At 39.3% G+C, this 20,371-nt stretch overlaps 2 protein-coding genes across 2 annotated transcripts; both read right to left on the minus strand.

The window, feature by feature from the left end:
* Positions 1 to 1,191: 1,191 nt before the first annotated feature.
* On the minus strand, positions 1,192 to 2,624 carry LOC134747088 (uncharacterized). The gene is made up of 2 exons (XM_063681654.1): positions 2,526 to 2,624; positions 1,192 to 2,189 (listed from the first exon to the last, which is right to left on the minus strand). Exons 1-2 carry the CDS (start codon positions 2,601 to 2,603, stop codon positions 1,206 to 1,208), a joined length of 1,062 nt encoding a protein of 353 aa, XP_063537724.1. The 5' UTR covers positions 2,604 to 2,624; the 3' UTR covers positions 1,192 to 1,205.
* A 13,898-nt stretch (positions 2,625 to 16,522) lies between these two features.
* LOC134747356 (uncharacterized) lies at positions 16,523 to 17,834 on the minus strand. Its single transcript, XM_063681989.1, has one exon. It carries the CDS (start codon positions 17,767 to 17,769, stop codon positions 16,525 to 16,527), a length of 1,245 nt encoding a protein of 414 aa, XP_063538059.1. The 5' UTR covers positions 17,770 to 17,834; the 3' UTR covers positions 16,523 to 16,524.
* Between the last annotated feature and the right edge of the window lie 2,537 nt (positions 17,835 to 20,371).

A 20,371-nucleotide genomic window follows, 5' to 3' on the forward strand; every position in this document is an offset into this window, starting at 1 on the left:
ATAAAATACTTCGAGTTTTGGCAACATTTTTTGCTGCCAAAATTGTTCCTCCTTTTTTTTTTTTATTACCTTTACTGGGTAATCTGAGCCAGTCCAGATAGCAAGAAGGCAATTATTTTTATTTGCTATATTCAGCTGGCCCTGAATTTGGTAGTACCAATCATTATTTTGGTTTATTGTCACGCCCTCAGAAGCACTGTATATGAACCCTCTGACTTTTCTAGTTCGGACAGCTGTGTCGAAGTCCATTCCAAAAGCAGAAATCGGACACTTGACTTCAACAAGCCCATCGCTAAACAAGCCATCAGGTGAAGCTCCCAAATAACAATGGTCTGGATCAATGAATAGACCACATTTTTCTATGGCAATGTTTTCCTGCGCGCTCAGTTCTTCTAGTGCTGTGGCTTCATTATCCTTTCCGTGTTTAATGGAGGCAACGTTGCTAAGGTTATAACTATAAAGAATAGTTTTGACCAGTGGAGCTGAATTCTGGCCAGCCCTTCTTTTGCAAACCTTTGCAAATATAGATGCCGTAAGTATGCACCGACGGAGCTCCAGCCACAAAGCACTTTCAGCCTGCAATATTGTGGCACGTTCTATGTCATGTCGGTTCGCAGCTTGGTCACGGAGATTCTTGAGGAACAACGCTTTTCCTTGGTCGTAATCTTCTGCGCTCATGTCAGGGCGTTGACATTGTGTGCCGTAGTCCTTCTGCCCGAAATTAATGTTTCTTCGAATGCGGTTGACTTTCTTTCCACACCTAAGAATATTTCGGGCATGTCTTGCAGCTTCTAGCCGTTTTAGCGATTTACCCGGACTTTTTAAACACACCGATTTATAGAGGGTGTATTGCGGTTTGCCCGTATTAAATGCAACAACCGCTGCGTAACACCGTGTTGCGTACGAGTTCTTTAAAGAAAAGTTAATGCGTTTTCCTCCTACTACTTTAGCTACGATGCTATTGAACTGCTCTGCTCGGTTATTTGTGGAACAGTGTAAACTTCTTGAGTTGTTCGCAAGTTGTGCAGCATTTTTTTGAAGCTTCAGAATCAAAGTAGATACTCTGGAATTAGATTTCGTTCCCTTTTCCTTGTGTCAGTGCAATAATAATTTTCGCACTCTTTGTGATCTCCGAAAATGTGTCGAGGGCTGTTTAATATATCTTTTTGAAGATGTAGTATCTTCTGCTCAACTGTGCCATTTTCTTAATTTCGGTGCTTTACGGCCACACGAATTGCTTTCCGTAATCTGTTTTGACGGTCTTCATTTAGTAACTTTCGTTCTGAGTGTGGTATGGAGGTGTCTGTCAAAAGTTTTAAATTTTTCCCGTTGTAATTTCTCAGTAAATGGTTAGTACATTCAATTTTTTGGATGGGGACATCAGGATACGGTCTGCTCTCAAGGATATTTTTATATGTGCTTGAGTCTCCATCCGCTATCAGAGTTTTATATATAAGGTTCCTATCCTTTATTGATTGTTTGAAACCTTCCACTAGTATAGCCTGTTCCATACTCGTAGAAGATCCAAAGTGGTTCTTTGTGCATTTATGGACTCTTGGAACAACACCTTTTTTTTTCGCTCTAGTGCAAATTACGCAATATTTATTGCGAACACCTATATGTAGAACTTTTCCTGAATGCTCTCCAATGATGCGGCCAACACCAGATAATGCAGAGTAATTTGACTTATACGAGTGTTTGCTCCAACAAGCATCGGCTTGAACTGCAATTTTGGGAACACCTGCTGAATTAATATCGCCTCGCAATCTTGCAGCTTCAGCTTCTTCTTGACCAGCTTTTTGCATAGTTTCTTCTGCAGTATTTTTCCACATTTCTGCAACTATGTCATGACATTTACTGTATAAACGGAAAGGTATAGTCGGCAAATCTACAGAAGCAGCCAGTTCGTTAAGACTGGAAAGACCAATGCCGGTCATGATAGTTCCAGAAACTGCCGATGAATTAATATCAATTTTGTGACTGTCATCCGATGTTTTAATAGTAAAAATTGATCCACACATAATACATTTTGCATGAAACGTTGATGAGAAACCAACTTGTTTTTCTGTTGATACTTTTATGTGAGTCAATCTGCAGCCAAATTTTGCACTATGCGCATCAATAGCGTATAATTGCTCCATGAAGAACCGGAAATCTACTATTCTCCTCCCTTGAATTTTAGGATTTATCTGTAACAAAAATAATTATTAATCTTTGTCTATCTCAAAGCTGAACGTGCCTAGAGCAAAAATATTAAATTCATTCTTTATATTTTAGATATTTTTCGTATTTTGTTGTATTAAAAAACTGAACGTATAACATCATGAAAGAGGAATAAAATATACCTCTCAATTTCAAAATAATAAGAATCCATTTTTAGTTCGGCTAGTTATAAACTTATATCTACAGAAGTACAGGTCTCCAAACTAAAATAGATGATGATTTTTACTTTCGTATATGAATACGAAAGTAAAAATGACCAAGGCTACTGCCAAGGGCTGGAAACATACGAATTAAGAATTTACCGTATTTTCATCACATGAAGAAGAATAACCTTCTACTTGTAATGTATAATCATCGATTGACTCGTCTGATGCATTCATGCCGGTCTCACAAAAGGCGTTTTCTTTATTAACTGCCTGAAAAATAAAGTTCTTTATATAGGTGTTCGCAATAAATATTGCCTGGTCTGTTCTAACGAAAGAAAAAGTGTTGTGCCAAGAGTCCATCCAAACCAAAGAACCACTTTGGATCTTCCACAAGTATGGAACAGGCCATACTAGTGGAAGGTTTCAAACAATCAATAAAGGATAGGAACCTTATATATATATAACTCTGATAGCGGATGGGGACTCAAGCGCATATTAAAATGTTCTTGAGAGCTTTTGGAATGGACTGCACAGCTGTCCGAACTAGAAAAGTCAGAGGGTTCAAATACAGTGTTTCTACCAAATTCAATGCCAGGTTATTTATAGCAACGAAAACGAAAACATAAAAAAATCAGTAAGTACAAATAAAATTAATTATTGAGGTTTTTGTTCTTACTTTGTCAAATGCACCGGTTGGTTCGACGTCCGTCCCAGAAGTAGATGTAGCATTGACATTGCTGATCGAGTTATCGATGTCATTAGTCGAAGAAGCATCATTAAATAATTTTGCTAGCTTTTTCGACCTGAAATAATAATAATTATTATGTTGATATTTACACATCAGATCTTAAAGCTTATCTTGGCGAATGAAATTATTTTATCAAATAGTTTGATGTGAGTACTGTGTATAAATGTAAAGATATACCTGCGAGCTTCTAATGCTTTCTTCAAGCTGACATCATTCCGTCTTTTCCGTTTCTTGCAACATGGGTACTTATATTTTGCCTTGTGCATTTCTTGTTATAATATAGAACTGCTATCAAAATTAAAATGTTACCAAAGTAAAACGACAAAATAAAATAAACCATACATCCATCATATTAAAAATCGAACAGAAAGCATTTTTTTTATCACTGCTATCTGTCACGTTCATTACCAAGGACCATCTTCGGGCTACATCATGTAATCTTAAAAACTAAGAGCTAAGGAGTCAGTCAGTGCCTATGTTGCACCAAACCTGTGTTCCACTAGGTACAGCCAGGGTTCCTCATCAGCTCCATCTTGGGTACTGCTCTCCTAATTGCTCATCAAGACGTGTCGGAAGACCAAAACAGCGTGTGCCTATGTTGCACGAAACCTGATTTCCACTAGGTACAGCCAGGGTTCAGCATCAGCTCCATCTTGGGTACTGCTCTCCTAATTGCTCATCAAGACGTGTCGGAAGACCAAAACAGCGTGTGCCTATGTTGCACCAAACCTGAGATCCACTAGGTACAGCCAGGGTTCCTCATCAGCTCCATCTTGGGTACTGCTCTCCTAATTGCTCATCAAGACGTGTCGGAAGACCAAAACAGCGTGTGCCTATGTTGCACCAAACCTGAATTCCACTAGGTACAGCCAGGGTTCATCATCAGCTCCATCTTGGGTACTGCTCTCCCAATTGCTCATCAAGACGTGTCGGAAGACCAAAACAGCGTGTGCCTATGTTGCACCAAACCTGCGTTCCACTAGATACAGCCAGGGTTCAGCATCAGCTCCATCTTGGGTACTGCTCTCCTAATTGCTCATCAAGACGTGTCGGAAGACCAAAACAGCGTGTGCCTATGTTGCACCAAACCTGAGATCCACTAGGTACAGCCAGGGTTCATCATCAGCTCCATCTTGGGTACTGCTCTCCCAATTGCTCATCAAGACGTGTCGGAAGACCAAAACAGCGTGTGCCTATGTTGCACCAAACCTGCGTTCCACTAGATACAGCCAGGGTTCAGCATCAGCTCCATCTTGGGTACTGCTCTCCTAATTGCTCATCAAGACGTGTCGGAAGACCAAAACAGCGTGTGCCTATGTTGCACCAAACCTGAGATCCACTAGGTACAGCCAGGGTTCCTCATCAGCTCCATCTTGGGTACTGCTCTCCTAATTGCTCATCAAGACGTGTCGGAAGACCAAAACAGCGTGTGCCTATGTTGCACCAAACCTGAATTCCACTAGGTACAGCCAGGGTCCATCATCAGCTCCATCTTGGGTACTGCTCTCCCAATTGCTCATCAAGACGTGTCGGAAGACCAAAACAGCGTGAACCAAACCTGAGATCCACTAGGTACAGCCAGGGTTCCTCATCAGCTCCATCTTGGGTACTGCTCTCCTAATTGCTCATCAAGACGTGTCGGAAGACCAAAACAGCGTGTGCCTATGTTGCACCAAACCTGAATTCCACTAGGTACAGCCAGGGTCCATCATCAGCTCCATCTTGGGTACTGCTCTCCCAATTGCTCATCAAGACGTGTCGGAAGACCAAAACAGCGTGTGCCTATGTTGCACCAAACTTGCGTTCCACTAGATACAGCCAGGGTTCAGCATCAGCTCAGCTCTATATATACTAAAACCTTCTCCAGAATGTAACAAACACTTTTCTGAAAACAGCATCAAAATCGGTTCAGCCAAACGCGAGATAATCGTGAACAAACATACATACTTACATAATACAATCATACAGGTCAAACTGAGAACCTCCTTTTTTTAAAGGCGGTTAAAAACGGCAAAAAATTACATTTGTTGTATGGGAGCCCCACTTAAATATTTATTTGGCATTTTCTATGAAAAGTGACCTTATTGTCGATGGCGCTTACGCCGCACAGCGTCGCGCGGCATTTTATTTATATCGGAGCATCGTTTATAATGGCGTAAGCGCCATCGAAAATAAGGTCCCTTTTTATAGGAAATACCTACCACACTTTGTAGTATTTGTTGTTATAGCAGCAACAGAAATACATCATCTGTGAAAATTTCAACTGTCTAGCTATCACGGTTCATGAGATACAGCCTGGTGACAGACGGAAAGATAAACAGCGGAGTCTTAGTAATAGGGTCCCGTTTTTACCCTTTGGGTACGGAACCCTAAATACAGAATAAAATAGATATTTAAGTGGGGCTCCCATACAACAAACGTGACTTATTTACCGTTTTTTGCGTAATGGTACGGAACCCTTCGTGCGCGAACAGCCAAGTGCGAGTCCGACTCGTACTTGGCTGTTTTTTTTTAATTTAGTACCTATAAAATGCCAGGTCATTTCAAATATTTTTAATGTTGTTCGGAAGTTTGTTATGTTACTATACTAACTATTAGAATACTATAAACACAAATACTTACAGTACTCGAATCAAAGTTTCTCAGTCGCAGTGTACACGCACACAGTATAGCTTTTTACACGGCGCCTGCCGCACACAACGATAAAAAACCTCGTCGTCGCCGTCGAAAACGTGCGGAGCCGACCGACACAGGTCCGACCTCTTCAAGCTCTGCCGCGGTACTGAGATCGCGAGCGCGCGGCATCGGTAAAATAGAGTAGTTTTCAAAAAATTGCCAAAAAATTAAAGAAGAATTTGATAAACACAAATGTATACCAACAGTATAAGCAAACGTTGTAGATTGCTCGTGTATAAAAATGACTTCGATACTAAGTAGATTTTCGTAGAAATTTACACTTGTTTCGAAGAGAAAATTCAATTCGTTTTACATTGATTTTCTCTTTCTCAAAAGCATGTAGGAAGAATATCGTTCGATATTCCTAAAGTACAGGATATTAGTAAAACAAAATATCCAACTTTAGCAGAGTAAACTTCTCAAAATTTACAAATAAGAGCTCACAATTCAGTGCTTCACGCGGTTTTTCGTAAACGACCATCAGAAAAAAGATCATTACTAATTGAATTAGTCCTTTTTCTAAAATGTACAACGATATTCCTAAAGATAAGACGCTCTTACTGGAACAAGTACTCTTTGTTTCTAATAATGAGCGTAAAATCTTAAATGTTGTCGGGAATATCATTAATTTTACATTATTTCGACTTTTCTTGTAAGAGCGCTCTTAACTATTAAAATTTGATTAATATGAGTTTCTTTTTTTTCTCGCAAGTGTGTTGAAAAACGTCGTATGAAACGCGTGTGCATTGGTCATTACACACATCGGCTTTCTTATCAATATCGCCTCGTGTGTAATGACCAACTTAGCACACTTGTATCATAATGTACTATTGCTCCATAGTCGCACTTTTTTTTAAGGCATTTATTAGGGTAGAGTCATTCGGGTCAAAAGCACGCACTTTATTTTCATTGCTTTTAAAAAATAACCAAATATGCGATATCCGAAGTTATTGGATAAAATTCCCGTAGTATCTTATGTTTTTTCATTATTTAGGTCTGTTTACGTCCAAGGCTACTTATTTTGTTTCTATTCGTGATTAAGCAAAATTTGGCGAACGCGTACTCTTGCCCCGTTATGCGGGTAAAATTACGCAAGCTATTGGGTAAAATTACGCGTGCGGGGTAAACGTACGCATTCGAAGAAATATTGATGGATACGATAAATAAAAATCAGATTATTGGTATAATCAACGTTTATTTAACTTTAACATCAATATAATTGGTAACTTTTAGTACTTTAATTTAAACAGGAACTTTAAACATTAATTATTGCAACAAACTACAGTCTTAAATCAACTAGTGAGATCAAAATTAGATATAAAGTTTACATCACATAATCAATACAGTATTATCTACTCAGAACAAAAATCGCATCGAAATACTCCACTTTCGTACGCAGTACAGATCTCATGATACCAGCAATTACAAATTAAACATTGTATCCAGTCTTCTGTCGAAGGGTCTTCGTATTTCTCATCACAAATTGGACAAGCAATAGACACATTTTGCTTATTTTTAATTTTTTGTTTTAGTTTATTTTCATTATATTTATTATTTGTTCTCGATGATCCAGGCCGAGGTTCAAAAACGACCTGTTTATTATTTTTACAGCTGGGTTTCGACGGCTTTCCTTTTTCTAATTTCTGTTTTTGTTTATTGTTTGTTCCCGATGATCCAGGTTGAGGTTCAAAAACGACCTGTTTATTAGAGTTTTGAATGATTCACGGTTAGTTTCACTAGACTTGTATACAAATAATGCAAAAGGTAATCACGGTCTATATCCCGGTCAATATAAGTGGACCTGTTTATTATTTTTACAGCTGGGTTTCGATGGCTTTCCTTTTTCTAATTTCTGTTTTTGTTTATCGTTTGTTCCCGATGATCCAGGTTGAGGTTTAAAAACGACCTGTTTATTATTTTTACTGCTGGGATTCGATGGCTTTCCTTTTTCTAATTTCTGTTTATCTTTCAACTGAGTCTGTGTTATTTTTTTTTTTACTTTTATTGTTTATTGCAGATGGCCCAGATTGAGATTCAAATGCCACTAGTTTAGTAACTCTCTTGCTAATTTTCAATCACTTTTCTTCTTCTAATTTCTGCTTTTCTTCTAGTTGTGCTTTATAAGGGCTCGAAGTAATAATTTCAGATCTCAAAGACGCTCTAGTTCTATTTTTTTACCAACCATTTATGGAAGAGGGCTTAGCTGAGCTACTGTTACAGTTTTAGAACTTGAAAGATACAACCTGCGCCGCTGTAGAATCTTGAGAAACATGTGTGTTGTTTTTATTAGATCCAGAGTCATCGGATTGTACAATTTGAGGAATTAAGGCATTAAAATTATCATTTGAAGAAATTACTTGTTTTTCTAAAGTCAGTTTTTCTTTAAAATCATAAGCAGCACAGATATTTTCCTTATTCGACTCGGACTTATTTCCATCTTCAATGTCACTTCCTAAAGTGGTAGCATCCGAGTCAACTGCTTGATCAGTCTTCTTTATAGACGATGGTAAATTTATTTGGACTTATAGGTGATGCAACTTCGTCGTTCCTCACAACTTTTATAGTCTGTGTCATCGGATCATCCTCATCATTTTCCACATCAGATTTATTCAACATAAACTGCTCTGTTAATATATTTGGACTTGCAGGCAGGGACCGGCCCGCTATCCCTTATCGGGGTTTTATAAGGGTATTGCATAAGGCTTAACTCACCATACCCTTTGCCAGACGAAACCCTTTGTTTTGGTTTTAAAACCCTTATATAAAGCTACCACATTTGAGTAATCGGTAGCCCAAATACTCTTACAAAACCCTTATCATCTGCTCACCAACACCTTGCATATTGCTTATAAGGGTTAGCCTTATAAAGGGCTTCCCTTTTAGCATATAAGCGTGCTAATTTAAGTCGTCTACCTTGTTCATAAAGCACACATTACTTCGAATCCGAGCGATCGTCGGCGGCGACGGCGGCGTTCTTTGACTAGGCACGTATTTTCTTTCCTTTTCATACACTACCGTAGATATATACTAATCCTGTCTCTTTCACGCAAAGGGAAACCTTTATAAAAAGCGCTTAAAGATAAGGGTAACCCTTATTAAGAGCTAGCCTTATTTTTGGTTAGGTTTTCGGTAAGGGTTAGTCAAAGGTAAGGGTATGAATAGGCTTGCAGTTCAAAAGGGAAAGTCTTTCAATGTGTTAGCCCTGTTTAAGTGTCACCCATTGAAAGGGTTTTATCGCGGAAAGGGTTGTCCGGTCCCTGCTTGCAGGTGATGAGATTTCTCTTCTAATAGGTTCAATAGCCTGTTCATTCATCGGAACATCCTCATAATTTTCCACGACAGCTTCATTAAAATATTGGTCTGTTACTGACGAGGGAGCAAATTCAGTTTCATCAAACAGATCATCAGCAAATGGAAATATTCCCGTTGCTCGGAAACCAGACTCAGCATTTCCGATTGAGGCAACATATTTGAAGGCATTATTAAAGAGGCTGGCCACCTGGAACTGAGTTATGCCTCTGCCGGGGTGTTTATTCATCCACTTCTCACATGCAATTGCATATTTGGTTTTCAAGGGACCATGAAGAGCCACATCTAGCGGTTGTAGTTTGTGACTACCATGTGGAGGGAGAGTGAGAACTACAATGTGATTTTCCCGGGCGTAGTTAGCTCCTTCCAAACTGATATGTGAAGAGTGGTTATCCATAATTAGTAAGACTGGGTCTTCCTTCGTTGGGTGGACGAAATCCTTAAAGTGGTGTAACCATTCGACAAATAGTTTTGTGTTGATATAACCACTATCCGATACCATACACACGCTCTGTGTTGGACCACGATCCAGTAATTCAGGCCGTATTCTTTTGCGGGGATATATAAACGCCGGTAGTACATAGTGTCCTGTTGCACTCATGCACATTATGGCAGTGACAGTAGTACCTCGCTCAGCAGATACAACTTTTCCGACCACTTTTTTGCCTCTGACTGATATGACCTTAGGTGTTTTTTTTGGAACTGTGCTCATACCAGTTTCGTCCATATTGTAAATTCGATTTGGTCGGAAGTTATAATTGTCATAAACCTCTTTGAGCGTGAAAGAAAAGGACGCCATTGCCACGTTGTGTGCTATAACAAAGAAACCAAAATTAATACAAATCAGCACTTTAGAAACTGGGCTGTACCTTCACGATGTCAAATATCAAGAAACTTACCTCGCTACGGGTTATAAGCTGTAAAGCTTAGTGTGTTTGCATTTTAGGGCTGCCTGCCCGAAGAGATTGACCTGAAGAATCATTCACGTGACGTCCTACATCGCCGCCAGATTCCAAGTGATCGAGCACTGTCAACTTTTCCACGTCCCCACGTATTAAGTTGCCATATCAACAGAGGACAAAAAAAACTCATTCAGTCAACGAAATTATATTTAAGTCTAAAGTAATTTGAGAAAGACGATGGAATGTATTGGAAAATATTCCGTGTGTGTTATTTTTAATTATACTTCCAGAACAGAACCTTAAATAATGTAGCGAAGCATCTGAAAAACACGTCTCGTGCTGAGTGATACCAGGTTTTATCCAAAAGGTTTTACCCGACCTCGACAGATGGCGTTAAACGCCTTCGACCAGACTCGTTTTAACATACCCAACACTACTTATAACATCGCTGCTAGATGTCGCTAGGAGTATCGAAAGGAGATTGATTCCTATATAAACCAAAACCTAAGTTACGATTTTACAACCGTAACATCTTGACATAATCCAGATACACAGCCTCAAAGTGCCGCTTGGCCACCGACGCGGCTATGCTGTCCGGCCGTGATGTGACCGAACCAGCATAGTCGGTCAACATTTGGTACTTGGTGCGAAGCTGCACCTTGGTTGCCTTTAACGACATGATTTATTGTACTTACGTGAAACTATGAGTATGAAGGCACTATTATGTTTAACTATGAAATGAATAAATGGCTTGACAATTCACGTTGACACGCAATTTACCCTGACAGACGAAGTTTAATTTGACAGCTAACCTATAACTTAATTGATACTTAATTGTCCCAAGCGACGTTTGACGTTGAGCCGCCTGACCGCCGACGCCTTAACTTGATTTTTTCACTTTTGCCACTAAACCTTACGCCCGCTTTACGTACACTGAATCTAACGGCAAAATTGATTAAGGTTGGCCCGATGACTATCTAAACGTAGCGGCTACCGATGACGACGCAATCCGTGATTAGTGATGGGCAGCGGTAACATTCCCGCTACCAGTAAGTTTCCATTTGGGAATGTTACTAGTAAGTTACCAATGTTACCAGTAACATTCCCAAAAGCCGGTAACATACGAAACTGATGATAGTCATGACTTATATGAGATAAATTGGAGGATGCCTTTAAGGTTCTGGACTGGAAAGGACGAGGCATCAATGTAAATGGCGAGTACATCACTCACCTTCGGTTTGCCGATGATATCGTAGTCATGGCTGAGACCATGGAGGACCTCAGTGCGATGCTCGCTGATCTCAGCAGAGTATCTGAACGAGTTGGTCTGAAAATGAACATGGACAAGACGAAGATCATGTCTAACGTCCATGTTGTGCCAACTCCCGTATTAATCGGAGGCTCTGCGCTCGAAGTTGTTGACGATTATGTATACCTAGGACAAACAGTCCAGTTAGGTAGGTCCAACTTCGAGAAAGAGGTCACTCGTCGAATCCGACTCGGTTGGGCAGCGTTCGGGAAGCTCCACAGTATCTTTTCGTCCAAATTGCCGCAGTGTCTTAAGTCAAAAGTCTTTGACCAGTGTGTGTTGCCAGTGATGACATACGGATCTGAGACGTGGGCGCTAACGATGGGCCTCATAAGAAGGCTCAAGGTCACGCAAAGGGCAATGGAGAGAGCTATGCTCGGGGTTTCTCTGCGTGATAGAGTCAGAAATGATGATATCCGCAGTAGAACTAGGGTCACCGATATAGCTCGCAGAATTGCAAACCTTAAGTGGCAGTGGGCGGGGCACATTGCTCGCAGAACTGATGGCCGGTGGGGCCGGAAGGTTCTGGAGTGGCGTCCGCGTACCGGAAGACGAACTGCCGGTAGGCCTCCAACGAGATGGAGCGACGACCTGGTGAAAGTCGCGGGAATTCGGTGGTTGCGAGCGGCACAGGATCGGTCGGAGTGGCGAGCCTTGGGGGAGGCCTATGTCCAGCAGTGGACGTCTATCGGCTGACATGATGATGATGATGATGATATGAGATAAAATAAGGTTCAAAACTTATTTTTTTAGTACAACTTACTCAAAAATATGTCCCATAGTTCTTAATTCGCTAACATAAGAGCTATGGGATCAATTTTATAAATTTGGTATACAGATAGTGAGTACCGGGGAAGGACATAGGATACTTTTTTTATCCCAGAACTCACCCCTTAAGGTGATGGAAAGGGGAGTTGACACTTGTATGGGGAATCAATAACCGCTGAACCGATTTAGATGAAGTTTGGTATGGAGATAATTTGGGTCCTGGGGAAGGACATAGGATAGATATTCGCGGGCTTGGTTTCCGCAACTCGACGTCTTACTATTGCGCCTATTTTGCGTGAGGGACACAGGATAGGTTTTACCCTAGAAATCAACCCAAAAGGGGAGTGGAAATTTGTATGGAACCCAATAAAACCGATTTAGATGAAATTTGATATGGAGATAGTCTTAATTGTTGGGGAGGGTGTAGAGTAGTTTTTATTCCCGAAGTCATCCTGTTCTCTTCTCCACTCTTCTAACACTCACTCAAAGTGCCGCTGGTAATGTATGATGGAGGCAGCTCAAGACCTGGAACACCTGGAGTGCTCCTGGGTGCAACGGGTCAGGGGTAACAATCGCTCAACGTGCTGCTGGTAGTATACGATGGATCAAGCTCAAGACAATGTGGAGTGCTACTGGGAGCAAAGGGTCAGGGGTAACACTTGCTCAACGTGACGCTGGTTGTATATGATGAGGAAAGCTCAAGACCTGGAACACCTGGAGTGCTGCTGGGTGCAACGGATCAGGGGTAACACTCGCTCAACGTACCGCTGGTAGTGTATTATGAGAAAAGCTCAAGATCTGGAACACCTGGAGTGCTGCTGGGTACAAAAGGTCAGGGGTAACGCTCGCTCAACGTGTCGTTGGTAGTGTATGATGGAGATAGCTCAAGACCTGGAACACCTGCAAGACTGGTGACCAAGTTTCTGCTGGAGACGCTGCTGATCTCCCACCAGGGGGCTACCACAAGCTATTCAGCGGGTAAAATTTAGGTAGTAAAAAGGGGTGGAAGTTTGTATGGGGAAACAATAAATCTAGCTAATTGTTTAAAAATAAGCTACCCAAATTACTAATTCCACGCAGACGAAGTCGCGGGCAAAAGCTAGTATTTTGTATAAAACTGTGATCATTATTTATTATCCCTTTACTACTACTACTACTACTACTACTTTAATTTCAAATTTGATTAATTAATATAAAATCGAAATTCCAACAACTCAAAAATGACGTTTGTCACTTGAAACGTTATACGAAACTAGCTTTTGCCCGCGGCTTTTTGTCTAATGTACAGGATGCGGGGGAGGCAGGGGAAGGAGAAAATATGGTTTTATAACTACTTACAAAAGATGGTTTATATAGTATATGGTCGTAGGTAGAATACATATATATGTACTTACGATGTTTTGCATTTTACTTAGAATGGAAACCTAAACTTATAAGAAGCAAACAGACAACCACCTTTTTGTAGCACCTTGAATGTACTCATTACGGATTCAGGAAGTTTCCCGATGACTTACTCCTTCCGCCCCGTCCGTCCCGCCGCGCCGCCCGCACTCGCCTAGGTACCGATTGACGACGATCGAGATGGCACCAAATACAAATTTAAAAATCTATTAGGATAACGCGGGTCTCCATACCTCAAAAGCAAAATTAGAACCCTTATAGGATCACGTGTGGCTGTCTGTCGGTCCTTCTGTTACAACCGATTTGCTCCGAAACTACTGGACCGTTTGAATTGCAATTTGGCACAAATACGAGTACTTTCAAGAATTTTCATGAGCACATTATTCAATTTCAAAATCGATGCGATTTTCGTAATTAACGTCCCAAAAAACCATAAAAACGACACCCATATTGATATTTAGACATTTCAACCCCATTGCACCCCAACAGGGGAGATGGTTTTTCACGTCGGTCACGTTGGATTTTAAAATCGTTCTTGTTTTCCTAATTAGCAACCCGATAAACCATAGAAACAATACCCATGTTGATTTTTAGACTTTGTCACCACATTTCCCCCTATTAGGGGGGAATTTGCAAAAAAACCTGTAACACGTGTTTATTCACTTATCGTTAGGAATACTCCTGTGAAGTTTCGAATATAATAGTCTAACTAATCTTGTTTCCCCATACAAACTTTGAACCCCCATTTAACCCCCTTGGGGGGTGAATTTAAAAAAAATCATTTCTTAGTGCACCCCTAGACCTTATAAGAAACCTACGTGCCAAATTTGGAATCTCTAGAACCAGCGGTTTGGGTTGTGTGTTGATATGTCAGTCAGGCAGTCAGTCAGTCAGTTTCTTCTTTTATATATTTAGATGTTGATTGGTTTATTCTAATAATTAAACTGATTTATACACATATTTTCTTTTACTTTATTTCCAGTCTTCACTTTTAATCATTATTTCCAGATAGTAATGTTCCCAGTAACTTTGGGAAAATACCTGGTAATATTGGGAATGTTACCGGTAACATTGGGAATTTACTCTTTCAGAGATTCCTTGACTGTTTTGTGACTGTAAATAATAGCATTATTATTTTCTTAAGTATTTAACACGAAAAAAGCATATACAATTCTAATAATTTTTTCAAAGTTACTCAATGTTACCGATCTGGGTAATGTTACTGGTAGCATTACCGGGAATATTCCCACTTTTGAGTAAGTTACTGGTAACGACCCATCACTATCCGTGATGCAACGACGACACGATGTACCGCTGCGATACTCGTGCGCGCCGATAATCGTGCTGATTCTTTCTCCTCAGACGGGACCACCAAAATGTCGCATGCACAACGGGGGGTTCGATGGCCCGCTCTGCGGCGACTTATACTTCTCTTTTGGGTGTCCTGCCGTTTGACCAAAAGTCTTTTGGCAAAATTACACTTGACAAACAACGTTTTGAAAAAATATGTTTCGCCAATTGATCATTTTACTACTAGTCATTTTACAAATGACTCACTTTTCCAAATGATCAACAGTTAAATTTACATTTTATAAATAATTATTTGGCTAAATGAACATTTAGCAACTGAGTTATCAGAAAAAACTACTATTGGTCTAAAAACGTTTGGTACAATGTATTATTTGACAAGTGGTTCGTTTATTAATAAATCTTATAATAGATATGGTCTGGGTCAAATAAATAGACATTATTTCGAAAATAACTTTTTTGCGAAGCCACTACTCTGGACTTTTCTGAAAGGAGTATATGTATTATTAGTTATGTGTATGTATTAGTTAATATATTACATCTAGTCACAATGGAAAAAACCTAGGCATACTATGCGTCACGTAAAAAGGCAATTAGAGTAAACATGGAAAAAACCGTTAGGTACGACGACGAGCGAAGCGAGGAGGAGTGTTAGGTTGAACTGCGAACTTACGCGCGAGCCGAGCGAGCGAAGCGAGCGTGCCGCGGCAGCGGCCGGCGAAGCGCCAGAAACGACTATTTTTTGCTGATACCTATCTAATCTTGTAACTTACCTGCAAATAATCTGCCCCAAATGAAAGTTGCAACCATGCATAATTAGTTGTAATGTACAACAACTAACAACTGCGTATAACACTTCGACGTGTACACATAAAATGATACACAATAATGCATTTATCCTCAAATGTCAGTGCAACAAATTCATTCTCACGGCGATAAGAGGGTAGCGGAATAAATTACCCAACAGACTAAATCGTAATGTTTGAAAAAGAAGTACTTTTTATGAAATAACATATTATATTACAATCGCAAATTAAGCATTTGTCCAAATATCATTTGACAAATGCTCAATTTGCGAATCATATTATTTGGTGAAATGATAAAAGGTCAATTGACATTTTATTACTTAACTTATTTACCAAGCGTAGTGTTTGCTAATTGATCATTTGCTAAGTGAGTTTTTGTAAGGTGATACTTTTGTCAAATGTCTCGTTTGCCAAGTGATCATTTGGTGAAACGTTGTTTGTCAAATGACTATTTGTCAATAATTTTTTGGTGAAACATTAGTGAACCTCTCTTTTGGCGTCCTTGTGTTCACACAGAACCGGCACCGCCCCGGTGCAATTCCGCGATGCGCAGGCGCCTCGCCTGGCTCCTTGGCGTTGGTAGGCCGTCCAAGGCCTGCTGACTGCTTCCGTGGACCTGTATCGCTTCGATACTGGGCCCGAGGTGATTGTAGGTTATGAAGAGAAACGCCGTATTTCCAAAATACACGTATAATACGCCTCTCTTAACTCTAAATACACGCATCGACCGGTGCCCGATCACTTCGGTACAAGATTAAACTATAATTATAACAATTAATACAACTATCAAGGTAACACGCGACGTGAACCAATATGGCGAGTCGTTTGCGGTGAGTTCGGCAGCTATGAAATGCGTGGTTTCGCGTCGAGATCAGTTTGACAACTAGCCGGAAAGAACTCTGCTTTAATAACTTTATAAGTTGTATATTTAAGAAGAATAATTAAAATCACTCTCTAAAATCTCAACTTCCATCGAATCCTCCGAAGTGGTTGAGCTGCTACTTCCCACACTAATAATAAATTTATCTATCATGTCTTCTTTGATGTTGTCCCTGTCTTTATATTGGTTTTCAACGTTAATGACGTGATTGGTCATTTTTTTCCAATCATCTGCTGTTATGCTTGCAAAAGAATCGTGGATCAGTTTTTCTGTGTCTTGTGCAGATAACCCTATGTTCTTCTTGGCAATTTTCCTTTTCGCTTGACTCCATATTAACTCGATAGGATTCAAATCGCAGTGGTATGGAGGCAGGCGTAAAACTTCATGGCCATGTTGCTGAAGTATGTAATCGGCTTCATACACTGGCTCTGGCTTGTATTTATCAACAAGTACTAACAATTCATCTTTTTTGTGATATTTTTCATAGTGAATATTATTAGCTGTAAGCCACTCTTTGATTTGGGGCTTATTTGTTTGAGTTGTTGGGGCTTTATTCTTTACAACACTATGGTAACTGGCATTATCCATAACTACCACACTAGGTTTGTCTAAATTTGGTATGAGTTTTTCTTCTAACCATTTATTGAAGTTGCTGGCGTTCATATCATGGTGGTAATCAGCCAGTTTAGATTTCGTGCTGTAAACTAGAAGAGCATTTGGGACAAAACCATTTTCATGCCCAGCGTGCACAATAATGTGTCTTTTTCCAGACGAAATGCTTTCAACTGCACCACTTGTTCCCGGGCCTCGCCATGATTTTTTAGGTTTGTAGTTTTTGTGCACATAGGTTTCATCCAAATACACAATTTGTTTTCCTGCTGCACGTTTCTCTGCAATCTCCCGAAGAAATCTATGCCTCCATGCAGCAATGTCATAGCGTTCCATTAGAACATACCGATCATTCTGAATTTTTTGAAACTCATACCCATTAGCTATTAAAATCCGCCTTAATGTTTCTTTGCAGCCAAGGAAATTTATGCTAGTCCGCAACTCCGCCAGGAGGCTCCGCAGTGTTGGTACTTCCTTTTTGACGGTATAAAATTCTGTAATCTTATTTCTAATAGCATCTATATCAAAGGTATCTAAATTTGACACCGTAGGCTTATCAGGCCGCTTTTTGCCTGGAGTATTCCACACATTATTGTTGATTTTACCTTCATATTTTATTCTTTTGAGGGTAGAGACACTAACTTCTGCAAAACAAAATAAAAGTATGTGGTTACATGGTCTCATTTTATAGATATTAGATGACTTGTTTAGACTAACAGATTGTACCCCTCGCTATAAAAAGCTGGAAGTCCCAGGTTTAAATCCCCATAAGGGCATTTATTTATGCGATGAGCACAAGCATTTGTTCCTAAGTGTTAAATGTTTTCTATGTAATTAAATATGCACTTGTGTATAACTTTGTTTAATAGTCACAGTAAATGCATTGCTTAGATTGAGATAAAGCCGAATTTTCCAAAAGATTGATCCCAAACATTTAGGTATTATTTATTCGTTTATGGAAATATTTACCGGTAAGAGACGACAATTCTGCAAGGTATTGATTTTGATTTCTTATACGTGACTCTTGCTCCAGGTCTTTCAAGCTTTCAACGGCATTCTGTATTTCCTCCACGCCTTCTACAAACTCCATATTAGCCGCTAAAATAAAAACCAATAACAATACATAAGTATTGTGGAAACAATTACTTTCTTAGATAGATAGATTCTATGTTGTAAATAAAGTATCAAAAATTACCATGGCATACTAACCTAAGAAATCCGATATCGTACGGAAGTACGCTGCTTTTGTATCCGAAATCTCTTCCCGCTCGTCTCGTTTTTCTTTGTATTTACCAATCATGGTAAAAAGTAACTGACGCGTATTACTTTTAATAGTTTTGTTCATAATTAACACCAACAACGTTAAAGAAAACCGCAATATTTTTCCCAACTGACACGACAGTAAAGTGACGTTTGACGTAATTGACATTTAAACTGTTGTTGCCATTTAAAAAGTTTTAAATAAATCTCAGTCTCAACTTTCATTAGCCAGACTCTAGCTACATAGAAAAGTCGTCGTGACGTGCTTTCGATTAGAAGGAACACGCTGAGCTGGATCGAGGGAGATGTCTCTTCGGAGTTGATGATTAAAACGGCGTAATTTAGTTTCAAAGATTATATTGACTGTATTACAAGTCTCAAGATTAGTAATGCACTGTGAGAGGAGCTGACCCGGAATGATGTTGGAGCGTCGCAGCACTCCTTTTATATGATTTTTACAATGTGTCGTTAGGAAATTGCTACGTTTATTTGTAACACTCTCAAGTTCACTTGAAGTCGTAAAATATTGATTTTATTACCTGAACGTGACAAAATGAATAGAATTGTTCTTGACCGAGGATTAGTCAAGTTATGTAGAACGCATTTAAATAATATTTGTTAATACAATGTTGGCATTGCAGATTTTAGGGTTCGTTACTATATGCGTGGTGGTTCCTTAACTCCTTCCTCCTTAAGATAAAAAAAAAATACTTTTTTATATAATGAAAAATATTTTTTATGAAAATTAGTTTTTATAGAATATAACTATGTTAGTACAATGGTTACACACATTAGTTTTATAATTATAATTTTTTTTTTTATTATATAAAAAAGTTTTTTTTTATCTTAAGGAGGAAGGAGTTAAGGAACCACCACGCATATAGTAACGAACCCTAAAATCTGCAATGCCCAACATTGTATTAACAAATATTATTTAAATGCGTTCTACATAACATGACTAATCCTCGGTCAAGAACAATTATATTCATTTTGTCACGTTCAGGTAATAAAATCAATATTTTACGACTTCAAGTGAAGAGAGTGTTACTAATACGCGTGGCAATTTCCTAACGACACATTGTAAAAATTATATAAAAGGAGTGCTGCGACGCTCCAACATCATTCCGGGTCAGCTCCTCTCACAGTACAGTACTAATCCTGAGACTTGTAATACAGTCAATATAATCTTTGAAACTAAATTACGCCGTTTTAATCATCAACTCCGAAGCGACATCTACCTCGATCCAGCTCAGCGTGTCCCTTCTAATCGAAAGGCCGTCACGACGACTTTTCTGGCGCAGCCGGTAGGATCTTCCGAAGACCTCCAGGTGATAGAAGATTTGAAGTAAGTGGCCACCTTTTAAATTTCTTAGAAAACATAACGGAATTACTTAGAAAACATCGCGAACTGCCTGTGTCTATTAATAATTTTAATTTTTAATCGGGTATAATTATATAGGGTAAGAAACTTTTTATGGGTTTTGTTTTTCGCTGGAGGCCCTCACTTGAAAATTTCCGGATATTGATGGTGTCGCTTCCATGGGGGGCGGATTAATTTCTGGTAATCCATTACAATTTTCATCATTAGTGCATTTACACATATTATACTGCTTGAATTTGTTGAATGGGTATATTTGATGAAGATTTAAATGTGATGTTGATGGTAAATTCGTCTTCGATGTAGACGGTTTGGGTTTTGGGGTAAATGCAGGTTTACGTATACCCTGATTTGGCTTGACATTTTGCGTTTGAGTTGGTGATTGATTCTGCCCATGGTATTGCGGTTTCGGAAACCTTTTCCAGTTAGAATTTTGCTGACCTTGTGGTCGAAAGGATTGAAAATTATTTCTCGGGGTAGAGTTATTATAATTTGACGTACTTGCGCCGAAATTGGTTTTACGCGAATTGTTCTGGTTTTTATTTTGATTATTATTAGTATTATTATTTGGCTTTTGGGTTTTCCTGTTTTTATAATAATGCTCATCGAAGTGGGCTTGTTCTACTGCGTACTTTACCGCTTCTTCTA

Source organism: Cydia strobilella, chromosome 14, assembly GCF_947568885.1.
Source record: "Cydia strobilella chromosome 14, ilCydStro3.1, whole genome shotgun sequence".
Lineage (NCBI taxonomy): Eukaryota > Metazoa > Arthropoda > Insecta > Lepidoptera > Tortricidae > Cydia > Cydia strobilella.